Genomic DNA, 27,833 nt, shown 5'->3' with positions numbered 1-27,833 from the left:
GGATGCTCTGTTCCTGATTAGCACCGTGGAGGGGTGTGTGTGTGTGCGCGCGTGTGTGTGGCTGACACTCATCCCTGACCTCCGGGGCCTCCCGCAACCAGACCCCCGGCTCTAGTGGATGAGCCATTGCTTCTTTTTAAAGCGCTGACTGAGGCTGGGGATTAAGTAGCAATGGCAGTGCAGTGCCACACGGGCCTGGTGGGGAGGGGTCAGCGGGGTGCAGGCCAGCGGGGGAAGCCGCTCCCCTGCCCTCTCCCGGGGGTGCTAGGCCTGGGCTCCCGGTCTCGCAGCGTGGCCGCCCCTTGTCTCCCAAGCCCCCAGTCTGTTTTCCCACCAGCGCGTCTGACAGCCACCCCCAGAGACAAGGGGCAGCAAGGCCTCTCGCCTTTCCTCGGGAGGGAAAGGGAAGGGCGCAGAGGCTGAGTGACGCACAGAAGCTGATGGCAGAAAGCTGGGTCCTCTGGGCCGACTGTGGTCCGCCAGCTCCCGACTCCGGAACTCTGACCCTGCCACTGAGTGGCTGGGGCCACCCCTTCCCAGTCTGGGCCTCGGTTTCCTGCCAGTGAGCGCAGGCTTGACGAGTGCCCTCCTGGCCCTGAAATTCGGGCTGTGAGGGCTTCCCCCCTTTCCCGGTCTGCCTGGTGGGCCAAGCAGGCCTCGGCCAGTGCTGCTCCGGCTCCGTGGGGCCTGCCAGCTCACGGGGCCCCTTCTGCTTGTCCGGCATCCCTGACGGTCTCCTTTACAGCTTCCACATCACCCAGGGCTCAGCCCAGAGGACCGAGGGCCCCGCAGGTGGTGAGAGGGGGCAGGGGTCTGCGGAATCCTCTCCCATTTTTACTCAGAGTGCTGCCTCAGTACGTGTGTCTTTTCTCTTTCGAAATCCCCCAGGGTCCTTTCCCAACACACACACACACACACACACACACACACACACACACACACACACTCTCACCCACGCCCCACTTGCTAATGGAAAGCTGAGGGTCTCACTTTCTAAAGGCTTCCCTCCCCACCTCTGATCCCTGGAGGTGACTCACAGAAGCAGCTGTGCCCACCTAGGCGTCTCTGAAGGGAAGATTCCAGAGGGGGAGATGACCCTTGTTTCCTTCTTGCCCTGGGCTCAGCGGGGACTGGAAGAAGAATGTGATCCTGGAGCCTGCATGGGCCTTAAATATAGCAGCGCTGAGACAGTTGATGACAATGGATGGGAGCTATGGGGGGGGGGGCACAGGGAGGAGGGGCTGCCCCATCAGGCCAGCACTGCTCAGGCGGCAGCAACAGGTGGAGCTGTCCCCACCCCCACCCCAGCCTCCGCACACCGCTCCTGCCCTCTGCGCCATCCCTTCTGCCCAGCTTTACCCCCCGCCCCTCTCAGGGAGGTAGAAAGAAGGTAACGGCTCAGGCCTGGTTGTAGGGAAAGCTGGTTGTTGGGGGCTAAGGGGTGGTTCTCCCAGCTGCTGGGGCTCCGAATGGTGCCTTGGGGGAAGACAGCCAGCTTCTCCGATCTGATACCCCTGTGAAAAGCGGATACAGTGAGGCTGGTCACCAGTCACCAGTCCCGAAGACAGAGGAAGGAATGTGACCTGAGCTAGTGTTCAGAGCTTGTACGTCATCACTGGCCGGAATGGAAGGAGGTGGCTTCTCACGCCCGTGGCTACTGACTGGGCCAGCCCTGCCCGGCCCTCCCGGCCACGGTCAGTGGGGATGGGCATGGCCCCGGAGGGAGAGGAGGGGGAAGCTACCTCTTCCCTGCAGCGTCCACATGTCCCCGGCTTCCGTTCCCTACAGGACCCATCTTCCCAGGCTTTGGCACACCCTCAGTTACCTCAGTTCTTTCCCCCACATTCATTCACACCCGCCCTTCAGACAGAAGGAGAAAACCCCGTGATGTGAAGGAATGTGAAGAAAATTTAACCTAGGTCAGGAGAAAGGCGGTTACAGCAGGGGTGAATCAGGAAGGTGCACCTGAGTCACGTCTCAGGGGTTAGGCAGGTTTGAGGAAGGGGGGGCAGCTCCGGTCCAGAGAGCACAGTCCCCCCCCACTCCCCAGCCTCCTCCTGGGGCCTCGGGGTGGGGTGGGGGGACCAGCCACACTGCGCCTGTCACTTCCTGGTCTCAGGGACGATGCATGTGAAAGGGAGAGAGAGAATGCAGGTGAGCTCTCTGCCTATAATCTTAATCTCCTGTCCTATTTGGAAACCCCTTTCTAAGTGTCCCTGCTTACCCCCGTCCTGCTGGCTGCACGGAGAACATTTGGCGGCTCTCTTCCATCTTGGACTGAGCCAACCTCCGAAGGGCTTCCCAGGACCCACATTTATACGTTCTCCGTGAGGTGTGAGTATGAATCGTACATACAGCAGGGGGTGTGTGGGCTTCCAGGACAGCAGGAGACAGACATTTAAACTGCTGAGAGACCAAGAAGGTTCCGGTAGGGAAGCTGAAGCCTGCAGCACAGTGTCAGGTGCCCACCGAGGCCAGTGACACTGGGGGTCCGCTGATGACTCCACTGCAGTAGGAACGTGGGAGCTCAGCCGCCTTCTGCGTGTGGGATTCCTGTTCACCCCAGTGATGCCCTCACTCCTCGCAGGGACATCCCCTCAGGGAGGGCCACATGTGCCTGAAAGAGCACACAGCCCACCCTACGGGTCACAAGGCTGAGCAGAGGTGAGGCTTGGAATTACATAAACCTTGGTTTGCTTGTTTATTATTTTTAAAAAATGTTTATTTTTGATACAGACAGAGTACAAGTGAGGGATGGGCAGAGAGAGATGGAGACAGAATCTGAAGCAGGCTCCAGGCTCTGAGCTGTCACCACAGAGCCTGACACAGGGCTCGAAATCTCAAGCTGTGAGATCATGACCTGAGCCGAAGTTGGACGCTTAACCGACTGAGCCACCCAAGGCACCCCTTAACCTTGGTTTAAATCCTGATCTCTAGCACCTGCACTCATTAATGGAGGGACCCAGGCCTCTCTTTGGGCTTAGCTGCTTTATTAGTAAGTTGGAGGTAAGTTCCAGAACAACTGGAAACTTGCGTGCCAGTCTTGTTGCCAGTCTTGTTCACTGTGTCCCTAGCCCCGAGGGCAGTGCCCGGCATACAACTAGCCCCTTGGTATGTGCTTGTTGAAAGATGGATGGATGGATGGATGGATGAATACCTATCCTGCAGAATGACTGTAAGATTCAAATGCATAAAATGCATAAATTGCCTGATAAAGTACCTGGCTCACAGCCAGGGCCTCTCCATATTTCCTTCTCTCTTTTTCTTCTCATCTTCCCCCTTTTATCGCCTTCCCTGGATGTATGAACATTAAGGACAGTTGTTTAGATTCGCCCAGGAGCCGCCCTGAACTTCCATGCCACTTTTTCAGACCACAGCCAAACTGTTTTTGGCGGATACCTTCACCTGGTGGTCAAGGGGGGGCGCTGTCTGGCCCCATGCTTCCTCCCACCACCTTCTTTCTGCCTGTCTCCCGTCCATCCCTCTGTCGCTCTCCTCCCCTCCCCTTCAGTTAATTCCAGATACTGCTCTTGTCACACTTATGGTCTAAGCGTATCTTCCTTATGCCGCTTCCTCCTTAGAGTGGGAAAGGAAAATGGGCTCAAGCAGCCCAGGGGCTGAGCAGGGGGCTAGGGCCTCAGGGCTGTGACCCACCAGCAACACCAGGTAAGCCCATTCTTGCCTCAGTCCCACTTTCTGGAATGTAGGGTGGGGACTGCAACAAGGGGACAAGTTTTGGCCATGTGGTCATAGCCTCCTTGTTTAGGCTGATACTCAGGCCTGGGAGGGGCACACAGAGATCCAGCCTCAGGGACCCCAGCGGGGTCCAGTCCCACGGGCCCTATTCTCTGGGTGGAGACTCGGGCAACCCCCGTATGTTCCTGGGGCCGGGGGCTCGAGAGGCCAGAGGTCTGTGGACTTCCCAGGTTGAAGTGCTACTCGAGTAGCCTGGACCCCCACCCCCACCCAGGGGATATACTAAAGGTGACTCCGGGTAGGTGATTCGAGGCCATGGACGGGGAAACTGTTGGGGTGAGATGGACAGAGAAACTGTTGGGGTGAGGGCACTATTCCCTCCATGCGCCCAAGAGGAATCACCAAAGGTGTTTATTAGAAATACAGATTCACCAGGAGCGGTGGATTTAGCAGGGCTGTGTGGGTGGGAGCCTGGGGAAGCTATGTTTCTAGTAAGTTCCCAGGGGATTCTCATGACGAGGCAAGTTTAGAAAACCAACTTGGGCAAGTAACTTCTCTGAGCCACATTTTCCTCCCTTGCAAGATATCAATCATAGGACCTATGGCTGGAGGTCGGGGAGGACGGGGGTCTGGTAAGTAAACCGCCGAGCAACATGGTGGAGTCTCTCCTCTCCTTCTTACGGCTGCTGGTGCTGCTACAGCGGCCACACGGTCCGTTCACTCCTGGGCCGGGCTCTGCCACGAACACTCATTTCGCTGCGCCAGGCGGGGCCAGGCTACAGCGATTCCTGATAACGGGGTCAGGGTCTAGGACACGCGGGGATGCCAGTGCCTCAGCCCAGCTCCAGGGGGCCTTAGACACTCTGTCTTCCAGCTGCTTCCAGCCCTATCTGCAGGCCTGGGCTGCCTACTTGGGAGACCAGAGACCTGGTGCCTGTCCCTCAGTGGGGACAGTGCAGCCTAACGAGGGTCACAGGGCTCAGGGCCATTCATCTCTCTCCTCAGGCACTCAGACTCCACCCTCCGAGAGTCGTGGAGTAGCTGGGGCATCTGTCTGTCACTCTGAGTTGCACGGCCCTATGAGTCGGAAATGATGTTTACAGCCTAAAAAGAAAAATCTCTGTGACTCCTCATCCCCCTTACCCGGTGAGAACAGTCTGCCTGTTAAGCTGTTTCTCATTACTCAACAAGGTGAGGATACACAACCTTGGGCCAAGTTCGCCTCAAGGGACAGGAAGCAGACTCGTTGGTAGTGGGGGGGGGGAGGGGCACAATCCTCGGGGCCTCCTTAGCAGCTGCTGGGCTGCCGAGAGAGCAGGCTGGGGTGCTCAGGAGGGCAGCCCACCCCTGTGTTATGGAGCTACTGGGTCTAGACCAGTGACCCTGAAGAGATGTTAAACATTAATTACAGATAAGGGCACCACCGCCTGGTGCTGTGTGGTAGGGACTGGGGTGAGGAAGATGAGGGGAGATGAAGAGAGCACACTGTATCTTCGGGAAGGCCATGCCCAGGCAACCCGACTCTGATCCTGTTTCTCAGAAATATTCGGAATGGGCTTTGGGACAGGAAGGTGATGAAAGGTCCTGGCCCCTTAAGGACCCCATTGGGGCCCCCTTTCCTTAATCCACATTAGTCTCATCTCTGAGAATCCAGAACAGTGTGGAAAGTTCCTTCTCGTGATGAGGACAGAAAGGGCTAGGTTTGGGGCACCTGGGTGGCTCAGTCGGTTAAGCGTCTGACTTCGGCTCAGGTCATGATCTCACGGTTCATGGGTTTGAGCCCTGCGTCGGGCTCTGTGCTGACAGCTAGCCCAGAGCCTGGAGCCTGCTTCGGCTTCTGTATCTCCCTCTTTCTGTGACCACCCTCCCCTGCTCACACTATCTCTCTGTCTCTCAGAAATAAATAAAACATTTAAAAAAAAAAAAAAAAGAAAGAAAGCGCTAGGTTTGAGCTCCAGCTACGTCACGGCTTCCACGGGGGTGTCCCTTGCTGAGTCCCTTCTCCTCTCCGGGCCTCAGTTATCTTATCTTATCGTATGGTTCATCCGAGAGGCAAATGGTACAAAGGGCAGGCCAGCACCCCACAGCATGAGCACGGAGCCCTTTCCTTATGTAGGAGGAGCCCCGAGCGGGGGCAGAAGGGCAAGAAAGCCCTGCACCGCCTCTGGTGAGCTGTCGGGGAGGAGGTCCCCTGGGAACGGCACCCCACCCGCAAGCAGCTTCCTCCTACAACCTCAGGGAGAAGCTTCCATCTGTCTTCAAACCCCGTTTCCCTCCGCCTCCCCCAGATAGCCCAGCCCCTCTGGCCTGGCCCAAGGCGATCCTGAGAAAATCAGGGTGATTTGAGCCCATGAGAAAATGCCCAGGCTGAAGCCATCCTGACCTGGGGGAGTGGGTCACTCACTGTGCTGCCTGATTATAAAACATCGCAACAGGACATTTCCTGGGCACTGCGCATGTGCCAGGCACAATTAAGTACTTTAGAGACATTTCATTAATTAATTTCATCCTCACCACACCCCCGTGAAGTAGGTGTTATTATCTCCACTTTACAGATGAAGAAACTGAGGTTTTGAGGAGTGATTCATTTGCTTGAAGTCATACAGCCGGTAAGTGGTAAGGCTGGAACTTGCACCCAGATGAGCTAAGTTTCCAAAGTTGTGAAGTAAGTGCACTTTGTTGTTGTGTCTGTTTCAAGGGCCACATGACCCGGTGCTCGTTATAAACCCTGCTCTCAAAACAGGGTCAGAAACGTTTGCAGGCAGGAAAGGCTCCGTGTGTCCTCCCTCCCTGGGGGACCTGCGTTCCATGGAGGGGGGGAGCCCCCAGCAGGGGAACGAAGTGGAGCCGGTGTGATCTCAGGCGGTAGCCGGGCTGGGAATGAGCCCTGGGCCGCACCCCTGCCTCGTGCAGCCTCTGGCCTTGGCAAAGCTCAGCAGTCCTGACTCTGCCCAGCCTGCTATGAGGGTCCCTCCTGGGCTGTTTCTTGGGAGAGGGTAACGACAGAGGAAGTAGAGACCTCACTGTCGCACTAGTTTACGGATCTGGCCAGGAATGGGCTGGAGAACTTCCTGTCCAGCATCTTAGGAGCCGGGGCGCTGGATCTCCGTGAAGCCTCCCTGCATTAACTCCCACACCCCTTTGGCCCCATGGAGCTCCGCTTGCACGCGCTCGTTTGCACACGATGCACACGCGGAACCTCTGGGCTGCAGTCCTTATCATGCCATTTTGCTCCAACCGTAGCTCACCCACGGCAGGGGCCCGTGCCCCTCTTTCCTTTGGCCCTTTCATGGGCACTCACCTGAGGCCCGGCTGCCCAGCGTGCGGCCCGGTTGGGTGTGGGAGTGCTGGCCGGTGGTGTGAGGTTGGGTGGGGACAGAGGAAGGCCCAGGCCCGCCCTGTTCTCGGCTCAGGCCTCCCACTGCACGGTCAGGCCCAGGCCCCTGAAGAGAGAGTCCAGTTCTGGGCGCTGCGTCAGGTCTGATGCCTGAGGGGCTGGGCCCTGGGCCTCAGTCTCAGATACAGGGTCCTCATCCTTGGGACACACGAGGGACTCCAGCAGGCCCCAGGGACTTGGTTCCTGGTCTGTGGGGGAACATGGGAGGGAAGGAGAGTTCAAACAGAAGGATACAGGGTGGCCCTCAATCTGGACAGAGGAGAGGAGGGGGAGTTGGCCCTTCAGGTACGATGATGTCCCTGGTTTCCCTCTGTGTAGCACACAGGGGTCAGGTACTCTGTCCGGGTGAACCCCCAAATGCTGGTGGAAGGAGTTTGCTTCTTGGGGGTCCTTCATATCCAAGAAGGTCACCCTTTGCAGAGAAAGGCCTTCTGGGATATACCTCTTGGTATATCTTTCTGGTGCCTCTTTCTGGAGCTGACCTTTAGGCCTGAGGTGTTTGGGGCTAGAGAGTGTCACAGGTGGGGAGTCTTTACCAGAACCTTCTACACACATCCCATAGGAAGAAGGCCAGCTGTCTGGAGTGGTCTGAGGAGTGTAGGAGGGAGGCTGGACCTCAGAGACGGCCTGGGCCATGTACGATGGAGGTTTAGCTTCGGGGGTCACTTGAGGTGCGTAGGATGGGAGCCCAACTTCTGGGGCGGCCTGAGGCGCAAAGGACAGTGAGGAGAGCATCTGGTGAGGCAGCACTCCAGGGGGCCGGAGGATGGAGGGGTCTGGCTGCCCGAGGTAGGTGATCTCAGACAGGCTGTGAGGCGGTGGGTCTCCTGGGGGTTCCCTGGGCCCGGAGACCTTGACTTGAGAGTACTGGACGGGCTGGGCCAGGCTGCTGGGGCCGCTCAGGTCAAAGACTGGGACGAACACGTGCTCCTGGATGAACCGCAGAGGCTGGAAGGTCAGGACTCGCTGGACGTTCTGGGCGGGAACAGCAACGGTCAGCCCTTCAGGACACGTTCTAAGCTCCCTGCTGGTGCCGCGGAGGGTCAGGGTCCTCCAAGGGGAGGCACAGTGGATGGGGTAGACCACCTGGGGGACTCGCACACCCCCTTGGCTTTCCAGAGATTCCTCTAAATGCTGGGCCTCTGTGAAGGGACAGGGCTCCCAGTTGAGGCTTGAGTTGGGGGCCACTTCTAAAGTCTAGGCTATCTTAAGGAGAGACAGAGGCTGTGGCTTCTTGAGAAGATAGATAATCCAGGAAGTAGGTGACTCAGATTGGAGGTTACCGAGGGGTACACTCTCGAGGTGGTGGCCCACACTGCTCCTCACTCATGGGTCCCCATGGGCGTGATACAGGGGGCTGGGTGGGAAAGGATGGAGGAGAGGGGGAGGCAGGAGAGCTTTATAGGAAATGGCTCATCTGGGCTTTGACATTGAGCGAAATGCCCTCAAGCTCCTCTGTCCCTCACATAAACGAGAGCCAGCTCCTAGATCCCCAGGCCCATCAGGTCCTGGGCAGCAGGCCCTGGTGCTTTAGCAGAGAGCCAGCACTGGCCGCCATATTGGGGCTGCTGGTGTGGGTTGGGTGGTTTACTTAGGGCTTAGAAGCCCTGACTACACTGGCCCGCATTCCTCGGCGGCCCATTTTGACCGGCCATGAGTGCCAGGGCTTCCCACAGTGCCCAGCCCTGTCTGCCCTTTGGAGATGCCTACTCTCCTAGGTTGCCTGCCTGGACGTGGACGCTTTCAAGTCATGTGGGTTTTCTCTTCCAAGCCCACTGTTCCCAGCTGCCTGCCCTTCTCCAATATACCTTGCTGGGCCACGTCTTTGTTGATTTTAGGTTGGAGAAGAGAAAGGAGGTCTAATTTTCTGCACTACATGCTTCTCCCTGCCGTTCAGGGAGAGCCAGGGGTCCCCGGGGCCCATGTGCCCTGCTCCCTCTTGCCCCAGGCGCAACTGCTCACCAGGGAGTTGGGAGGCCGAGGCGGCTTGGTGACATATCTGTAGCTCATGTAGCAGAGCCCTGCGACGAGGAAGCCCATGGAGAACAGGAAGGCGCCTGAGAAGGAGTACGTCCACGTCCGATCTGGGGGAGCAAAGGGGCCAGGGCAGGAAGACTGAGTCTGGGATCTGGTCCGGGCCCGATCCCGCATGGACGCCGCAGGCCTGTGCTTTCCCCGCCCCGCCCTCCTCAGCAAGGCTCGGGAAGGTCTCTCCTGCCCCCAACACGTGCAGGTGGGGTCAAGAGCACAAGGAGAGGGCCACATACTAGATGTCTAAATATCCAGAATTTATAAATCATTCTTACACTAAGTACAATATGTTATATGGTACATATTGTACCATATATATATTTTATATATATATTTTATATATTTTATATATATAAATATATATTTTATAACCGACCTGGCTCAGTGCAGGGCCTGATTGGGACCCTCTCTCTCTCTCTCTCTCTCTCAAATAAAAATAAATGAAAAAATACATAACAACCTGGAAGGCTAGATTTGAATTTTGGATTCCTGGATTCCTTGGAGTCCCTGTGCTGAAATGTGGGGGTGCAGGGAGAGCCTGCCACAGGCCCCTGCCCCCCCCCCCCCACCCCACCCCTCTCTGGTAGGGGCCTTGTGCACCTGGATGTGGGCTGCCGAGCCCACACAGCCAAGCTCATCCACATGCCCCCTGCCTCCAAACAAATAGCCACCTGTTGGCCACACTTCGGGCTGAGGCTCTGCACATCAACAGTGACTCCTCTTGGGAGGAAGGATGCAAGGAACAGATCTGCTAGACTGGACACAGGCGCGGGGCATTTGTACAGGGCATTTTGGGGTCCCAGGTACTCAGAGTGCGGTCTAGAAGGGAGGTCACAGGCTCCGGGGGCCCTGTGCATTTGGACCTAAGGACTCTTCATCTTGTGGGGAGGGTCAAGGCCAGAGTATGGACGGAGCAGAGCCTTCTAAAGAGACCTCTCTTGCCTGGGTCTGAGGACAGCCCTGCCTCCCTAGCAGGAGGCTGGGGGCAGAGACAGAGGGGGTGTGTGGCGGGGGTCGTGGCAGTGGGAGAGGCCTGTCCTCCGTGCCTCCCTGCAAAGGTAAGGAGCTGGGTGTTTGGGTGATCTTGCTCAGGAGGGAGCCTGGGACAGCACCGCCCTTTCTAAAAGGGAAGGAGAAGGACGTTAGCGTTGAGCCTTCTCCCTGTGGTCCCGCATCTTTGGGACTGATGCAACCTGTTCTTGGCATGACACACTTCCTGTCACCAGCTCAGGTGGGACGGTAGGGGAAGTGGTAAGGAAGCAGTAGGTGGGGTTTTTGCCCAAACTGGTGGTTTGTTTTCTCCAGCGGTTTTAACCCTCCAGGCCACTCTCCTTCCATTCCTCCTGTGGCTTCAGCGTGGGGTGCCGATCACCAGCTGTGACCTTCCCAGACATCCTGAGAAGTAAAGTAGAAATTCTGGACTCTGGGAATAAGATAGACTGCATGATACGGGGTCACGTATCATGACCCTTCATATGGGGTCAAGGGCAGGACATATCACTCTGGAATGGAAATAAGAGATATACATGTGCAATAGAGAGTTCCAGCCGAAAACAAAATTGCTGCTTAGAGCCCAGGGCTCAAGATTAGATGAACTGACCAGCTGTGTAGTTGCCGGTAAGTGACTTAGCCTCTCTGAGCCAGAGTTCCTTTCTGTAAAATGGGGAAGAGACTTCCCAACCTGCAGGGTTGTTATAAAGATTAAATGGGATAATGCATGTAAAGAAAGCATTTTTAACACAGTGCTTGGCAACGGAGTGGATACTTAACAGGTGGTAGGAATTATTGTTAATATACTTAATTTCGAAGGATAAGGTGCCTTCTAGATGTCAGGAAGAAATAGCCAATAAGCGGTGTGACTTAGGTAAAAGTATCTACAGTCTTAGGAAAAAATAAAAGGTGTCACATCATGAGCTCGATCGTGTAAGGACAAGCCAATAGAAGGGAAAGGGCAGAGGGGTCTGCACGTTGTCAGAAAGCGGGGTGGGGCAGGGGTAGGCAAGGAATGGGGAGATTTGTCTAGTCCATCCAGGGGAAAGAGTCACAAGTCAGATACATGCTCCCAGCTTGGTGCCCGTCAAGTCGGTTTCCTTTTCTAGTTCTGCTCTTGCCAAGTTCTATTCTGGTCTCCCAGCGGCCCTTCCCCGGGAAAGGCATGCCCCGTGCAAGTGGCCAGTGCTGGCCTTTCTACCAGGCATCTCTTCCCCTGAAAATGAATGCATTGGGACTTGGGTAGAGAAATCGGTCTCTTGTAGTTTCTTGGGGTGACTGGCGAGGTGAGTTTCTGAACAACACGGGGGGCCAGAGCTTCCCGGATGGTGATTCTACTAAGCTACAGGTACACCCTAGGGCCCAGCCTCTAGCAGCTGCCTCACCTTTCACTAGCACAGAAATCACCTACTGACATCATTAATCTGAACTTGATGACTAAGGACGAGACTCTTTTTCCAAATCCATCCGACCCACTCCTATCACTTTCATCTCAGCTTGCAGCTCTGAGTATGACAACATTTCTATCTCTGTGAACACGAGCGCTAATAAAAATATCACGATGTTTAATGATGAGAGTTGAGTTTCAGTGTGCTGGAGGAAGGGGAGGTTGGGGCGCCATCTCCCTGAGCCGATGACTCAAAACAATTTCTGTAATAGTGCGGTAATGAGAACATGGTCTCTTGAATACAGCCTTGTTCTATCCCTCGCCACCTGTGTGCCCTTGAGCAGGTTACTTAACCACTCTGAACTTTAGTGTCTTCAGAAAAACGAGGTGATAATTGGACCAGTCTTGTAGGTAGCTCGTAAGGATTGTACTTACTGGTGCCTGGCCCCTGGCTAGCATTGCAGAGAGGCTAGTTCTTATCACTGTTACTATTCTTTGACTTTGGAAGCTATTGAGGGAACTTTTTATCATCTCTGCTTTCCCCTTCTGCGGATTATTTCTTAGTATATCTCACCTGGGTTAATATTAAGGTGAATTTGCCAGGGAATATACGAAGCTGGCCAGAGAGAGGCTATCCAGCAGGTTGGAGGGTGGGGATTAAACATGTTTAATGATAACCCATCAGCTAACTCAGTGATGGATAAGCAAACATTGACTTTGGCAATACGCTAATAATCCTTCTGTAGTTTTTGTGCACCACCAAACCTCACCGTTGTTAGAGGGAAGAAAGCACAGAGGCAAGATTTGAAGTCAGGAGTCCCACGTCCCTCTGGCTTCAGTTGAACTTACCCGGCAAGGTCTTCACTCGGCACACGTAGGGGGCGCTCTCTTTGAACAAGGTTTGCACGAAAATCCTGATGGTCCCAAGGAACTCTGTGTCAGGGGTCAGGCCAATGAACTCGTATTCTCTCTGCTTGCCTCCAAGGTGCTGAATTTGATAGAGAACCCAGAGTGACTCCTCTTACACACCAGCCCATATGGAGCCCAAGAAAGCCTGTGCACACCTCTGCCTGGGTTACTACACTCAGTATGGTCCACCTGCTCCCAACCCAAAGCTGCTGATTGGTCTGCAATGCTCTATTCCTATTCTCCCATCCTCCGCTTTCTCTGCAAGCCCAATCAGTCACCAAGCCACATGTGCTTTCACTAGAACGGTGTCTGGTCCATAAAGCGCTCTATACTAGCTGCTGTTATCATCACCACCAGCACCAGCACCATCTCCACCACCAGCAGCACCACCATCATCACCATTATCTCTCTTCTAATTTTTCTCCTCCTCCTCTTCCTCCTTCTTTGTCAAACCTCAAGAGCCCTTGAATCCCCATCCCTCTTCTTGCCTTCCTCATTGCTTCTGCCTTACTTGGGCCTCCCCATCTTGAGCCTGGACTCCTGCAGCGGCTTCTGCCGATAGATGGGTCATCTATCTCTGGTTTCGCCCCTGTCCACTTCCATATTTCTCCTGGTGCCAAAGTGATATTTCCAAAAGATTAATATAATTCCAATGCCCCTTTATTTCAGTCTTTGGATGGCTTGGCCCATATCACTGGATAAAACCCTGGTCCCTGCCTCCCTGTCCGCTGCCCACCTGGCCCTTCGGGCTCTGCCAATTCCAAATGCCTGCTCTTCCTGCGTGCTGCATCTTGTCTGCTCCTTCACATTTGCTGTCCCTTCTGCTGGAGCTGCTCTCTAGCTCTCACCCTTTGGTGTGTCTCCAACCTCTTGACCTTGAACTCCTCCCTTGGCTGCCTCGTTCTGTTGTTCTGGTTCTCATCCTCTCTCTCTTGATTCAGCATCTCAGTTCTGTGGTTCTGCAAGATTTGCTTCTCATCCTTTTTTTCTCTCATCACTTACTCTCGCACTTAGTGATCTTATCTGGACCTATGGATTCTGTGCTCGACACTGTGTGGAAAGTCAGGAAGGGCCATGAAGTTTCTGACGTGGACTTCTAGCTTGCTGCTGGATCGCACTACATGGGCATGTCTAGCTCAGCATGTCCAAGCATGCCGATCTCTCCTCTCTGGGTCCCACCCCATCCCAAACCCCAAACCTGCACCTGTGCTCGATTCCCTAGCTCCATCAATAGTGTCCTTCTAGTTCTGATATTCAAGGCCCAAAACCTGAAGCCATTTTTGACAAAGCCCCTCTCATATCCTTTGTTTCTCGTTGCCCTGACATGATCCACAGACCCTCCTTTAAAGGGTCCGGAGCTGTGTCCTTGGGCATTCGAACGCTAAGAATTTTCTTCTTTGCTTCTTTGCATTTCAGCCATGTCTTCCCCTTTCCAGACATGTGGCATCCAGGGTTTAGGGTTTTTTTTAATTTTTATTTTTTGAGGGGAGTGTAAGTGGATGAAGGAGTACACAAACGGATTTTGTAACTTACTGTTTTGTGCAACTCACACGGTTGAAATTGCACATTAAATACTGTGTGATACAAGTCCAGCAGGTTGCGAGGGCCCAAGATTCCTCCCTCCCCAGATTTTTTACTGCCTCCAGCCTCCTTCAGGCCCCAGTATTTCCAGACCCTACCGTTCCAAAAGCCTGCAACTTTCTACCTGATCTCTCATTCATTTTCATATTCGAGCTCTCTTCTTTCTGCTCCCGGGAATTTATAGCTTCTTTGGACCAACCCTCCCTGAAGCATCCACTGTAAACTCTCGCCAAAATAAGAACTACCCGTAGGCATTGGAGAGTAAGCAAAAGTAGGTAGATATTGGAGAAAAGAGGAAGGGAAAGGCATCGGGTGGATTTTGTTTAATGTCTTTTAGCTTGTGGTGTGGTTTAAACCTAAATAGAAACCTTATAACCTTACTGGTTTGAATAATAATAAGAGAGAGTTCTGGGCAATCATAACAGCTAGAAAGTGAGGGGAGACATTGCAGATAGGAGTGGTCCATAGAGGGGGGCAGGTCCAAGTTCTGAGTATAAACTTGTCCAAATCCCTGGCTGGCCCCTAAAGTGAGTAGGGTAAACTCCAAGCAGTCCAGGTAAAGGTGAAAGAACAGGACTGACATTTTGGAGTTTGAAGTCCAGCCAAATTACCTGCCTGCTAAAATAAAACAAGACAAATCAATACTCTTTGGAGGAATAGAACAGAATCCAGAGCCCCTCACTATACCATTCACGACATCTAGGATACATTCTAAAATGGTAAGATGGGAAGAGTAAGAGGAAATGTGATCCATACTCAGGAGAAAAGACAATCAGTGGTGACACATTCCAAGATGACCAAAATTTGGAATTAGCAGGCAATGATTTTCTTTTTCTTTTTTTTTTCTTTTTTAAAAATGTGTACTTATTTATTTCTAAGAGAGAGATAGAGACAGCATGAGCAGGGGAGGGTCAGAGAGAGAGGGAGACACAGAATCCGAAGACAGCCTCCAGGCTCTGAGCTAGCTGTCAGCACAGAGCCTGACACGGGGCTCGAACCCACAAACCATGTGATCATGACCTGAGCCGAAGTCGGACGCTTAACTGACTGAGCCACTCAGGTGCCCCAGGTGGAGATTTTAATACTCTTAAATAAAAAGAACAGTAGACCCTCCCCAAATCAGGAAAGACATAGAGGATCTGAATAACACTACTAGCCGCCTTTATCTAACTGATATATTTATACAGTGCTCTATCAAGCAATGACAAGATACACATTCTTTTCATGTGCACATGGATCACTCACCAAGACCAGCCATATGCTGACCCATAAAACAAGTCTCTGTAAATTTAGGATTGCAATCACACGGCGTATGTTCTCTGGCCACAAACTGAATTCGGTTGTGAGTAAGACATTCAGCAAAAGCCCAAATATTTACCAACAGTTGATGTGGTAAGGACTCTCCTTGCTCAGGCATCTCTAACTGCTCTCCTGACTGTGGAAATAAATAGAACTTCTCTGTCCACCACCCGAGACCTCTACTTCGTAGCCTGTCTTTCCAGGTTCACCTCTCCCATGGCTCCTCTACATCAGTGGTTGTCCAGCTTCAGGGTGAGTAAGAAGCACTTGGGTTGCTCACTAAGAATTCAGATCCCGGACATGCAAGTGCAGAATCTCACTGAATAGCCTGGAAGAAGGCCCAAGCACCTTCTCTTGTGCCAGTCCCCACGCTTCAGCCAAACTGGGCAGTTTGGTGCTTGTCAGTAAGGTTTTAAGTTTTCCTGCTTCTGTCTCCGGTCATGGTGGAGCAGTCTGGGCCAGTGAGGGGAAAATGTGGGCTTTGAACAGGGCTGGAGAGGAATCTTGACTAGGCTATTATTTGCTGAACAATCTTGAGCGAGTGCGTTAACCTCTCCGAGCCTCTGTGTTCTCGTTCAGAAAACAGAGATAATAACACCTCCCTCTCAGGGTTATGGTAAAGATTAAGGCATATAATAAGCATGTAGTACTTGGCACATCTCAGGAATTGGCATTGGCACCAGAAAGTTCTGAAAGCTTCTCCAGAACTCTTGTTTCCAGAACTCTCTGAGCTGCCATCTCCCCTCTCCCGTCCCCTCCTTTGCTCCACCCCACACAATATTTTCCTTATTTTCCTCTATTTATAACTATTTGAATTCTTCTTTTTGCTCCTTCTTCATCTATTGATTATAAACATCTTGGGTGCAGAAATAGTCATTCAATGGAATTATGGCCTCGTGGCACATGCTGGGAGAAAATACCACATGTTTCCTGGGTATAAAAGAAATACCTTGTATACGATTTGACCCTTTATACCCTTGCCTTCCACCTTTCCTTGTTAGTGATCTTAAGACACTGCCTGTGTCCAGTTGCTGAAAATAGTGGAGAACCAGCAAAATGAATTGCAGCAGTAGAAATAGATTCCAGCATTTTTCAAAGTAGACATCTGAAGATGTTAATAGAGGTTGCTTTCCAGGATGTTATAAGGCATTAGGCAAAAGATAAAGGTAAAAAATCATGCAAAATCAAAAGAGTTTCTCTGACCAAGAAATTTGAGAGCGGTTGTATTCAATGAATTAAAACTGGAGACTTGGCTTTGCAGGACTTGTCAGAGACTTTGGCATGCTATTGTGTATGTGATCTACAAGAAGGAGGGCTGTGTTTCAGAAAATGCTAAAAAATGTATATAGAAGACACATCTTTCTGCCTAAAGCAACAGAGATCTCATTGAGAGGGAAATGAGTTTCCCAGGCATGAAGGACTAGGGAGGCACATATATTTACCATTTGGTAGGTGTGGTTGACCTGGAGCTCTAAGTGGTAGGATAGGTCATGGAAGATGTCCTCGAGGGTTAGCTGGTGGCCATCCCCTGTGTGGATAGGTGTGGAGGTGGGATGGACAATCATCTGGATGGATCTCACCTTGGGGATACAGGTCACATTGGGTGGTTTGATGGTAGCTAGAAAGGGGAGAGGGAAACGCAAAAAGAAAAGGCTGGAATCAGCCAGTGGCATCTGAGGCTGCCCCGGACCATGGGATAGGACCGACTACTTCCCTTCTCCTCCCATCCTTACCCCAGCTATGCTTTGAAAGGTAAACAAACAGGTGAGAAGACAAAAGTTCTGCAAGCAACTGGTGTTTGGGTTTAAGGCTGGCAAAGGGGTGCCCAGGGGTGAGTGGGAAGACCTCAGGAGGAGGGGCACTGGCCCCCTAGGTTAACCACGCCCCTGCCTCCCCAATCCCCACCTCGAGTCTGCCCATAGCACCCTTTCCCCCAGTCTATTGGTGATGACAGCTTTGGGGACCGATGGTTCAACTACATAACCTAAATAATGTTTGGGATGCCTCAAATTATTGATTTGGCCTCAAAGGCTAGACCTAAGACTTCAATCTCGCTCAAGACAAAATTCTCTGAATAATCAAATAACCCTTACTGATTTACAGACCTCTTTGAGAATTTAATGAATGCCACGGAACTTCTCTCCCCCAAAATGTACGTACATATACAAATATTTTCCACTCAATTTTAGGGATTCATGAAGTCTACTCCCCCCGAAGCTAATTTATAAAAATCCCTCAAGGGTCTGTTGGCCACCATGGTCAAAAACATCTGAGCTAGAAGAATGTGAACTTCAGTTTTGTTTATAAAAAACTGAGTTAAAAATCCTCATAAAGGGAACGAGGGAAGTAAATTAAGGCTACTTCCATCGATTAGATCATTTTGCAGCCAGGAGATGGCCATGTTGTGGAAAAATGCTTCATGACATGGGCAAATGTTCCTGATCGCATTCTATGAAAACCAACCAATCAACCAACCAACCAGGTTACGAAAGAGTAGAAACAGTAGCTGGCGACCATGGTTATGTTTAAATGTTCAGATTATTTTGGGCTACTTTCATCTTTCTGTGTGCATTTCCATATTTTCTGAATTTTTGACAGTAAATATGTATTACTTGGGCAAGCCAAGACAAAAATAAAGTAACTTGTTGGCTGTTATATGGAAACCAACCCGACAATAAACTATTTGTAAACATAAATAAATAAATAAAGTAACCTGTTTAATTTTACTTTTTATTTTCTTGGACAACCATGTGGCTGTTAAGTCAGTAAGTGAACATCAGCACCTGGTTAGTTCGTGTGGGGAGTTTGGCAACTCATACTCTTCATTCATTCATTCATTCATTCATCAGTTGCGTATTGAGTAACTCCCACATGCCAGGCCATATGCGAAGGACTGAGAGTACAGGGGGTTCCGTGCCTCCACATGGAGCGCATGTTTTATTGCGGGAGGCAGATGATATACATGTAAGCAAATGGTGAGATTAGCTATGAAGACAATGAACAGTTTACTGTGACAGAGAATAACAGGTGGTGACGTAGCGAAATGAGGTCCCTGGGGCCGAGAGTGGGGACTCCCCCTTAGGAGATGATGTTGAGGCAGAGACCAAGACTAAGGACTAAAAACGAGTCAAGGCCAGAGGAGGGCGCTGAGTTAGGAGGCCTTGGCTGTCATCGAGAGGCAAGATGAAGTTGAACTGAGCTGGGGAGGTCGGGATGGAGTTGGAGGAAGATGGCAATTGCACATGGGATGCTGTCTAGGTGGGGGTACCTTCCCTAAAAGCCACGTCTCTAACTGCTCCCCAGTTGGAGGGCCGTCCTCCGCCCTCTCCCTACAATGAGGGGCGCCCACTCACTGTGATGCAGGGAGCTGAACCGGTTGGTCATCTTGGTGGCTGACCGGCCTCCAGCACCGATGGCAGTCACGCGGGCGTAGTAGAGCTCCATGAGGTTGCCCGTCTCCACCGTCAGGTTGCAGGATTTCCGGGTGATCTGCTGGCAGCCCTCCTTTGCCAGCCACTCTCTCTCTCCGTACCTGGGGGCGAGGGAGGGGCCGGAGCACACCTTTAATGAACGGGCCTGGCCCTGGGCCTCTGGTTGATTAATAATGATAAAGATACCTAATATTTACTTAGTATATTCTGTGTCCCAGGCCCCTTATGCAGATGGCCTGTTAGCCCTCACAATGATCCCGTGAGGTTATATATCATTCTCCGTCCTTTTCAAATAAGGAAGCTGAGGCTTAAAGAAGTAACGTGTGGGCAGGTGTTTGGGGCTTACGCTTGGGGAACTCAGCCAGCCTGAGTTCACATTCTGGGCTCATCATCACCAAAGCCCTTTGAGGCAGCCATTGTTATCCCCATTTTACAGATGAGGGATCTGAGGCTCAGAGAGGGGAAGGACTTGCCACAGGATGAAGTGGCAGGACCAGCAGCGGAACCTAGGTTTGCAGACCCCCGAATCCACGCCAACCTCCTCCCCTGCACAGGAAAGGAGGTGGGCAGGAACAAGGGCACGGGCTGGAGCGGGTGGGCACAGCTTCCTGTTGACCTAGTCTCACCAGAAATAATAAAACAGGTATTGGCAGCTTTTTATTTCCCAGGCACAGGTGTTCTTGACTATTTTGATTAGTCTACCTAATGATCCAATGACGGTCCTCTTGCTACGCTTATTTATGGTAGGGAAACAGGCTTCGTGTGGTCAACCCGTTGCCCAAGGTTGTACAGGTGAGAGCTGGCAGGCAAGCCTGGCCAGTCGGACTCCAGAGCCTGTAATCTGAACCGTTACCTTATCCTTCCTTTGCAAAAGAAAGCACAAAGGAGCAGAGCTCTCTCTGGCAGGGGAGAGGGGTTAGGGAGGGTGGGGGTGCAGACTATAGAATAGCAAGCCAGGTGGGGGCGTGGGGACAGATGGAGGAGGGGGATTTTCTTGGAAGGGTTGGTTTCAGAGCAGAATCAAAATAGGTCATGTGAAGAGGGAAGCCTACTTCTTATACTCCACACTGTAGACCGTGTCTGGGGCGCTCTCCAGGCTGCTGTTCCACGTCAGGATGTTCTCGAAGTTGCTGGACTGGAATTTTACGTTTTGAAGAAGATCCGAGGTATCCTCAGCAACGTGGGCTGTGGGAAGCGGGGAGCAGGGTGAGCAGGTGGGCACAGGACCCTGCCCCCAGCCTTCCGACCAGCGGTCCGACGAGGAGTCCACTCACCAGAGACTCTGCAATGGGCCATCACTCTTCTCCTTCACTTCTTTTTAAATTTTTTATTGAACTATTATTATTATTTATTATTATATTTATTATTCACATCCCACGAAATTCACCATTTTAAAGCATGCCATTCAGTAGTTTCTGAGTTTATTCACAAAGCTGTGAAACCATTACCATTATCTAATTCCAGAACATTGTCATCGCCCTAAAGAGGACCCCTGTGTCCATTAGCAGAGCCTCCCCAGGCCTTCCCTCCCCCAGCCCTAAGCAGATCTGTCTCTGGCTCTACGGATCTTCCTCGTCTCGACTTTTCATATAAACAGTCATCCAGGATGTGGCTCTTTGTGTCTGGCTTCTTCCATTTAGCATAAGGTTTTCAAGATTCATTCATGTCGTAGCATAAATCAGTACTTGCTTCGTCTTCACGGCTGAATAGTGTATCACTCATTTGGTTTATCCATTTATCAGTTGATTAACATTTGGGTTGTTTCTACTTTCTGGCTATTGTGAGTAATGCTGCTGTGAACATTTGTGTTGAAGAGCCAAAAATTAAGTCCTCCATTAAGAGCAACCTCGGGCTGCACATAGCCCCAGTCCCAGCTCCAGGAAAAACCTCAGATTGTTCAAGGCTAAAGCCATCCTTGGACCGCCCTCAGATCAGCTAATCAAAAAAACATTCCTATGGTGTGAGTCAAGGCTGGGAACTGCAGTTATTTTATACAAACTAGCCAGTTTCTCACCACTTCCCTGAACCCCCCGTGGGCCCTTTGAACTCACCTCATAATTGGTCATTTCCAAAGGATGCTCAAAAGTCATGATTGGGTCCCACCAAAAGTAATGAACACCTTACAGATACTGAATGGTCAAAGCTGTTACCAGGGGTGCTGTACAATTATAATTGGTGCTTATGTGATGATGCTACATGTACTGTAACACCTCCATTCCTTACTCCTTAAAAACCCTATTCGCTATTGTTCTTGGCTTCACCTTGCTGCCACGACACCGGTAGGCGGGTGAGCCCCTGCTCGAGCTTGTAATAAAGACCCTTTTGTACTTGCATCAGTGCCGGCTCCTTGGTGGTCTCTGGGGACTCGCGAATCGGGCACCACAGTGTCCACGTTTTTAAGTGGCCATACGTTTTCAGCTCTGTTGGGTACATAGCCAGGCGTGGAATCTCTAGGTCATATGGTACTTCTGCTGAACTTTCTGAAGAGCTGCCAAACTATTTGCCAACTCTCTTCTAAAGTGGCTGCACCATCTTACGTTCCCACCAGCAGTGTCTGGGCAGTGCAGTTATCCACATCCCTGCCAACACTTGCTATTGTCTCTCATTTGCTTTTCTTTTCTTTTTTTTTTTAATAGCAAATTTTTTCTTTTTTTTTTTTTTTTTTTTTTTTGTTTATTTATTTTGAGAGAGAGAGAGTGCAGGCTCACAAGTAGGGGAGGGACAGAGAGCGAGAGGGGGAGAGAGAGAATCCCAAGCAGAGTCTGTGGTGTCAGTGTTGAGCCCGATGAGGGGCTCAATCTCACAAACCGTGAGATCATGACCTGAGCTGAAATCAAGAGTTAGTTGCTTAACTGATTGAGTCACCCAGGTGTCTCCTAAAGATTTTATTTTAAAGTAACCTCTATATCCAATGTGGGGCTCAAACTCATGACCCCGAGATCAAGAGTTGGGCGCTCTACCCACCGAACCAGTCAGGTGCTGGCTCTCATTCACTTCTTAACACCATCTGAAGTTGGCGTCCTCACCGACTGGATGTTTGAGAGATACTCAACTACACGGTGACTATTCAACTAAAACATCAAAGGCTAACTTTTCCGGGGTCAGCAATTTCAAACAAGGGTGGAGAAGATGATTGTGAATTCCTGCCTCCCTGTTGGCTGAAGCAGTCCCTGCCTGCCTAGCCCATGGGGAAGGCAAAGGCAAATTCTGCAGCCACATGGACTTCATGCGGGGGGGTGGGGAGAGGGAGGCTGACTGAGGCCACATAGGGGCAGGGTGACCCTGGGGACTGTTTTCTTTGTCTCTAAGATGGGAATAATTTGACTTTACCTACAGGTAAATAAAAATGACAAGAGCAGCAGATGACACTTCAAGTGCCAGCCACTAGGCTAAATCTCTTCTCTAAATCCTCCCAACAACCTGATGATGTAGTGACTATCATTACCCTCCCCTATTTTATGGATGAGAAAAGCTGAGGTTAAGAGAGGTTTTTTGTTTGTTTGTTTTTAAGTTTATTTATCTATTTTGAGAGAGAGAGAGAGGGAGAGAGAAGAGGGGTAGGGAGAGAGGCGGAGAAAGAGAGAATCCTAAGCAGGCTCGGCACTGTCAGCACAGAGCCCCGACTTGGGGCTCGAACCCAGGAATCCCGAGATCATGACCTAGGCCGAAATCAAAAGTCAGTCACTTAACCGACTGAGCCACCGGGGAAGCCCCTAGAGAAGTTTATTTGCTCAGTATCACAGTTCGTACGTGACAGAGCCTGCAGTTCTTGTCATAGTGCTAGACTGGTCATGGGGGGGTCCAGTAAGGCAAGGGGGGGACAGGAAAGGCCAGAGCCCCAAGCAGAGGACCATTGTCCCTGAAGCGATCTTTACTGTACATGAGAGCCTTCACTCACAAAGCTCTTCTCTCAGCCCTCCATGCTTGGTCTGTGGAAAGGAAGAGGGTTGCCGGAAAACGGTGGCTGGGACTGGCAGCTGGCTCTGAGCATGCTCGGAAGGGCCTGGTTGGCTGGGGTGGGAAATAAACAGGTGCGGACCCAGCTGCGTCAAGGCCTTGGGGCTTTGTGTACATATGTGTCTTTGATGTGTGTGTGTGCCTCCACCCACCCTGGACATGACCATGACCACCAACAGGCCCAAGGTCTAAGGCAATGGATTGTTATTGAATCCCCACTCCAAGTCTACATATGATATTTCTGCAAGAGGGGTCTGTGGGCTTAGGAGGCACCTGAGGGGATGGGAAAGAGTATCAATCAGGACAGCCTGACCCTGCTGTGCATCCACTGGCAGGGTCTAAGGACACATTCCTCCTTGAACCTGAGCTGGTCAGTCCCAGCAGCTATAGAAATCTTTGTGTTCCCAGTTTCTTGGAGCTCTCAGAACAAGGCCTAGGGGACTGGTGTCTTACTGCCTCTAGCCGATGTGATGGCTACGCTATCGAGCCCCAAGGTGAGGCTTACCTCTTGCTTGGATCTGAGTCTGGGCAGAATTGGGGTCTGTTCTGGAGGGAGTGAGCTATCCTGGATTCAGATCTTAAGTTGAGGGAGGGAGTCCGACTTGAAGTCAGAAGTGAATGGTGGCTTCTGGTGGGGTGGTAAAGTTAGGGCAGGAGAGGGAGGGTGGGATTTGAGAGAAGGCCGGGGTCTGTCTGGGGTGTCTTAGCCACCCCTAGTGGTGGGTTAGGGGCTGCGGTGGGAATTTGCTGGTAGGGGTCAGTATCCTGGTGGGCTAGTCGGGTTGGAGGGAGCCTGGTGGCTGAGGCTGGGGCATGCTTGGGAGGCTGGGGGGAGGCTGGGCACCCTTTTTCAGGAGGAACTGAACGTGGCTTCCAGAAATGGGGTGGGTAGACCTTGGTTGGATTCTTCTTTTGAGGGGGGTGTTGAGGGCTCACAAGATCTCTCCTCTCCCTCCTACCCGACTCATTTCTTTTTCTCCTCAAGTCCATCATGCGTTCCTCAGCCTGTGTTGTGTCTGCACTTCCTGGGTGAAAGTCTACATTGTGAAATCCTGGACACCCATGTGTTGTCTAGAAACTGACACACCGGCAGCCCCTAGAAAAGGAAGTCCTGATGTTTGCTTGGAAAAACAATTTCATGGCAACACGTTGTAAGCCAAAGAAAAACAAACAAACAAAACCGATTCAAAATGTTCTGGCATCAGCTTATGAATGCTAGGGCAGAGGAGACCTGGGTCTCGGAGAACCTTCTCGGCTCTGAACGACTCCTAAGACTGTTTTCCCCTTGGTCCCCATCTGACAGGGTCAAGACCCTGTAAGACTTCCAATCAGAGTGGAGTCTTTGGGAAATGCAGCACATCTTCCTCACTCATCAGGGCCCAGCGTGTTGGGAATACCCACTTGATGCTGGGGTTAGACAGACTGGAGGGGCCCAGGCGGCAGCTGGGAGCATTGTGGCTCCTCCCCCACCCCCAGCTGACGCAGGGGACAGCAGCAGAGGGGGCTTGGGCTTCATCCTGCACTTGAGCTAGAAAGAGCCTTTCAGGGACCCTCCCTTCCACTCTTCAGCCAGGACTATGTGTTCACTTCCCGGGAAAATTCCCTGAATTGTATTAACCATCTCGTGGAGCAGAGAGACCATCTGGGATCTCACGCATCTGTTTGAAATTTCTCTATAACGAGAAATCAAGAAACCCATTTTACTGGATTTGGAAACTATGCCTTTTAGTTCTGTTTTCAAAGGGTGGTTTTTAAAAAAAAATTTTTTTTAACGTTTATTCATTTTTGAGAGAGAAAGAGACAGAGTGCGAGCAAGGGAGGGAGGGACAGAGAAAGAGGGAGACACAGAATGTGAAGCAGGCTCCAGGCTCTGAGCTGTCAGCACAGAGCCTGACGTGCGGCTCGAACTCACAAAACGTGAGATCATGACCTGTTCTGAAGTCAGACACTTAACCGGCTGAGCCATCCAGGTGCCCTTCAAAGGGTATTTTAAGACCTGTCGATGCAGCAGACCTGGCCACTATGTGGGAGAATATGCTCTTTCGGATCTAGTGTGAGGGGCCGGAAGAGGCCCCCAGCAAGGTGTGGAGGGACACAATGGCCGCACTCAAGTTTTGTCCATCTGTCCTTCTCCCACCTCCCGTTGTTAGGCCAGCGAAGCCCAGAAGCAGAGGAAGGGATGATACAGCTATCGGAATGATTCGAGGGGTCCAGGGCGTCTGCCTCCCTCAGGCCAATTCTCTAACCATTGAGGTGAGGGGATCTGGCACCCCCAGTTCAGACAGCTGGCTACATCCCTGAGTCTAGAGGTTAGTTGAGTCTCTGGCAGAGCCCAGGGTCTGAGGGGCCCACTCATCCTCCCCAACTGAGGTCTCCCCTAGTTCTCCAGGGAAACTTGTTACCCAGTTCAGCCCTAGTGGAGAGGAAACCGAAACTGCCTGGGATGGGGAAGAAAAACCTGATCAACCCTCCTGGGTGTCGGGGGAGGTGGGAGGGGATCTGACCACAGGGCGATGGGCACTCACCGGCCAGGGATCCCGCGGCCAGGATGGTCAAGAGCGTCCTCATGGGGCCGGGCTCAGAGCCCTCTTTTGGCCTCTGCTCTGGGCAGAGCACAGATGGAGGACTGGGAAGCCTTGGCGCCTTGGCCTCGGGCTCCACCCAGGTACAGGGGCGGGGAAAGACGGCGAGGGTGGGGTCAGAGCAGGGGGAACGAGGTGCAAAGGTGTCTGGTCTGTGTGCTCCAGAATTCCAGGTCCTGGGCGGGATCCGAGGGAGTTCCTCTCCCAGTTGCAGAAAACAGCAATAGCGACAATCCAGCTTGTTTATCTGGTCTGGTGGCTGATTCAGCCCAGACTGCTCAGCGCTTTATCAGGAAGCTACAAGACACAAAAGGCAAAAAAAAAAAAAATCCTCCATACTCAGCCCAATCAGACAGCGGTTTGGTCCTGTGTTTCAAAAACCTGCAACATGCATGTAACTTTTGCCCCGGTAATTTCATTCTCAGGAATTTATCCTGAGGACAGTAACTGGAGTGGACAAGGGAGCAGAAAATATGTTCCAGAATGTCCCTTGCAGCAAAGGAAAGGCTGTGAGTCCTCGGCTGTGTTCTGGCAGGAGGAGATTCGGGATGTTTGCCGCTCTTCCTAGCGGGCCTCCTATCAAAGCAGTTTCCCATGTTGGATGATGATCTTGGGGGTAGCTTTCCTTCTAGAGAGGCTGCTAGAAGTGAGCAGCCCAGGTATTCTCCCCTTGAGCCTTTGGGGTCTGGGGCCTCCAGAAGGTTAGAGGGAAAAAAAGCACCCTAGATCTCAAACTTGAGTAACTCTGCTGCACTGGAGATGGGGGTGAATTTCATGAACGGGTCTTCGGTTTGGGACAAGGATAGTTCACACGGCTTATACAAGCAGTTCTTCTGCTGTCGCCAGCTGCACCCACAGGGATTAATGTGAGGGTCCCTGGTGTTTAGGAAATGATTTTCTCCTTCTTGCTGGGCCTCAGGGAGGCTGGAAGGACCTGGAATCTGGGTAGGGTGGGCCTGATCAGAGATCTGCGCTCCTGGGAAGAGTTTAGCTGTCTCTGGCCACACAGCCGCAGGCTGAGGCCCAGAGCAGGAGAGTTGGCTACTAAGGCAGCCGATGGAAGCATCCAGAAACTTGTGGCTTTTGGACGTCGTAGGCTGTGATACCCAGCGATCTGTATTTAAGCTTTTCTTTTCTGTGTTATATTTGTTTTCTTTCTATCAGCTTTGGGTCTTTGGTAGTTTATTTGCCAAAACAGCCAAATTTGAGCCGTGCTTGGGGGAATTAAAGTGTGGGCTGTGCCAGCTATTTCCTGTAACTTCAGCAATACAAGAAAGTGGGAACACCTAGACTTCATTTCTAATAGTAAATAGTAAAAACGAAAGAAAGAAGAAAGAATGAAGAAAGAAGGAAAGAGGAAAGAAAAAGAAGAAAGAAACAAGGCAGGAAGGCAGGCAGGCAGGTAGGAAGGAAGGAAGGAAGGAAAGAAGGAAGGAAGGAAGGAGAAAGGAAGAGCCTCCATGTCTAACAGTTTTCTAAATGGATAATGCTATGTCTACCAAGGCAAGACAAGCACAGCCTTGCATGTGAATAGCGCTGGAGAAAAAGTTTAGTGGCCGAACGTTCCCCACATTTTGTCAAATGAGAGCAGGCATGGCATATACCATGTACAGTACAAGCCTGGTTAAAACAAATACACTCATGGAGGGAAAAAAAGTCTTAAATGATGGGATTATAATGTGAAAATATTAATGGAATGATCTCTGGGCGGTGGTAGGATTACAGTTGGTTCTTATTCTCTTCGCTTACCTGCATTTTCTAAAGTGCTGATAGGCAATATATTTTTTTATATTAAGGAAAAGCAAGGCTACTGAGCAAAACAAAGAGGCATTAAAGAAATGCCACGAGCTAGGCTGTACCTGCCTCCTGGAATTCCATTTCCTCTCCGTTAGCCAGACTCCCTCTTCTTCAAAGCCAGCTGGTTTCCTCTCCTGCAAGATGCTCTTGACAACTTTAGCGCCCAGCAGGCTCATTTTTAAAAAATTATTTATTTATTCATTTGGAGAGCGAGACAGAGGGAGAGGGAGGGCCAGAGAGAGAAAGAGAGATTGATCCCTGCTTGGGATCAAGCAGGCTATCAGTGCAGAGCCCGATGTGGGGCACGAGCTCAAGAACTGTCAGATTATGACCAGAACCGAAGTCAAGAGTCAGGCACTTAACTGACTGGACCACCCAGGTGCCCCAAACACAGGTTCACTTTAAAGACCCTTTTAGGGCTCTGATTCTGTACATGGGCATTGTCCAGTGTTATTCTTCAGGTGTGCTCCTGTTTAAGACTGGAAAGGACAAGGGGTACCTGGGTGGCTCAGTCGGTTAAACGTCTGACTTCGGCTCAGGTCCTGATCTCACGGTTCATGGGTTCGAGCCCCATGTCGGGCTTTGTGCTGACAGCTTGGAGCCTGGAGCCTGCTTTGGATTCTATGTCTCCCTCTCTCCCTACTTGTGTTCTGTATCTCACTCAAAAAAGAATAAACATAAAAAAAAAAAAAAAAAAAGACTGGAAAGGACAGCTCAGGTAAGGGCCAGGAGAGACATCAGCACCATCTTTGAAAAACCCTATCCCCAACCTGTTG

At 51.4% G+C, this 27,833-nt stretch overlaps 1 protein-coding gene across 1 annotated transcript; it reads right to left on the bottom strand.

Moving 5' to 3' along the window:
• Nucleotides 1-5,568: 5,568 nt before the first annotated feature.
• Nucleotides 5,569-25,454, bottom strand: IL22RA1 (interleukin 22 receptor subunit alpha 1). Its single transcript, XM_039230513.1, has 7 exons — nucleotides 25,204-25,454; nucleotides 19,774-19,906; nucleotides 18,644-18,822; nucleotides 16,733-16,908; nucleotides 12,351-12,489; nucleotides 9,056-9,177; nucleotides 5,569-8,068 (listed from the first exon to the last, which is right to left on the bottom strand). The coding sequence occupies exons 1-7, from the start codon at nucleotides 25,244-25,246 to the stop codon at nucleotides 7,106-7,108; spliced, it is 1,755 nt and encodes a 584-aa protein (XP_039086444.1). The 5' UTR covers nucleotides 25,247-25,454; the 3' UTR covers nucleotides 5,569-7,105.
• Nucleotides 25,455-27,833: the final 2,379 nt, after the last annotated feature.

This window comes from Hyaena hyaena, unplaced genomic scaffold (genome assembly GCF_003009895.1).
Source record: "Hyaena hyaena isolate Hyena2069 unplaced genomic scaffold, ASM300989v1 scaffold_3, whole genome shotgun sequence".
Classification (NCBI taxonomy): domain Eukaryota; kingdom Metazoa; phylum Chordata; class Mammalia; order Carnivora; family Hyaenidae; genus Hyaena; species Hyaena hyaena.
The sequence above is the reverse complement of the archived record's forward strand: the minus strand, read 5'-3'. Positions and strand labels throughout refer to the sequence as shown.

What these genes read in the sequence shown, in the direction of transcription:
- IL22RA1 (XM_039230513.1), bottom strand. Translation starts at nt 25,246, where the DNA reads ATGAGGACGCTCTTGACCATCCTGGCCGCGGGATCCCTGGCCG. An exon ending in GGCCGCGGGATCCCTGGCCG is followed by an intron (nt 19,907 to 25,203) that starts GTGAGTGCCCAT and finishes CGCTTCCCACAG; the next exon opens with CCCACGTTGCTGAGGATACC. An exon ending in TACAGTGTGGAGTATAAGAA is followed by an intron (nt 18,823 to 19,773) that starts GTAGGCTTCCCT and finishes CCTCGCCCCCAG; the next exon opens with GTACGGAGAGAGAGAGTGGC.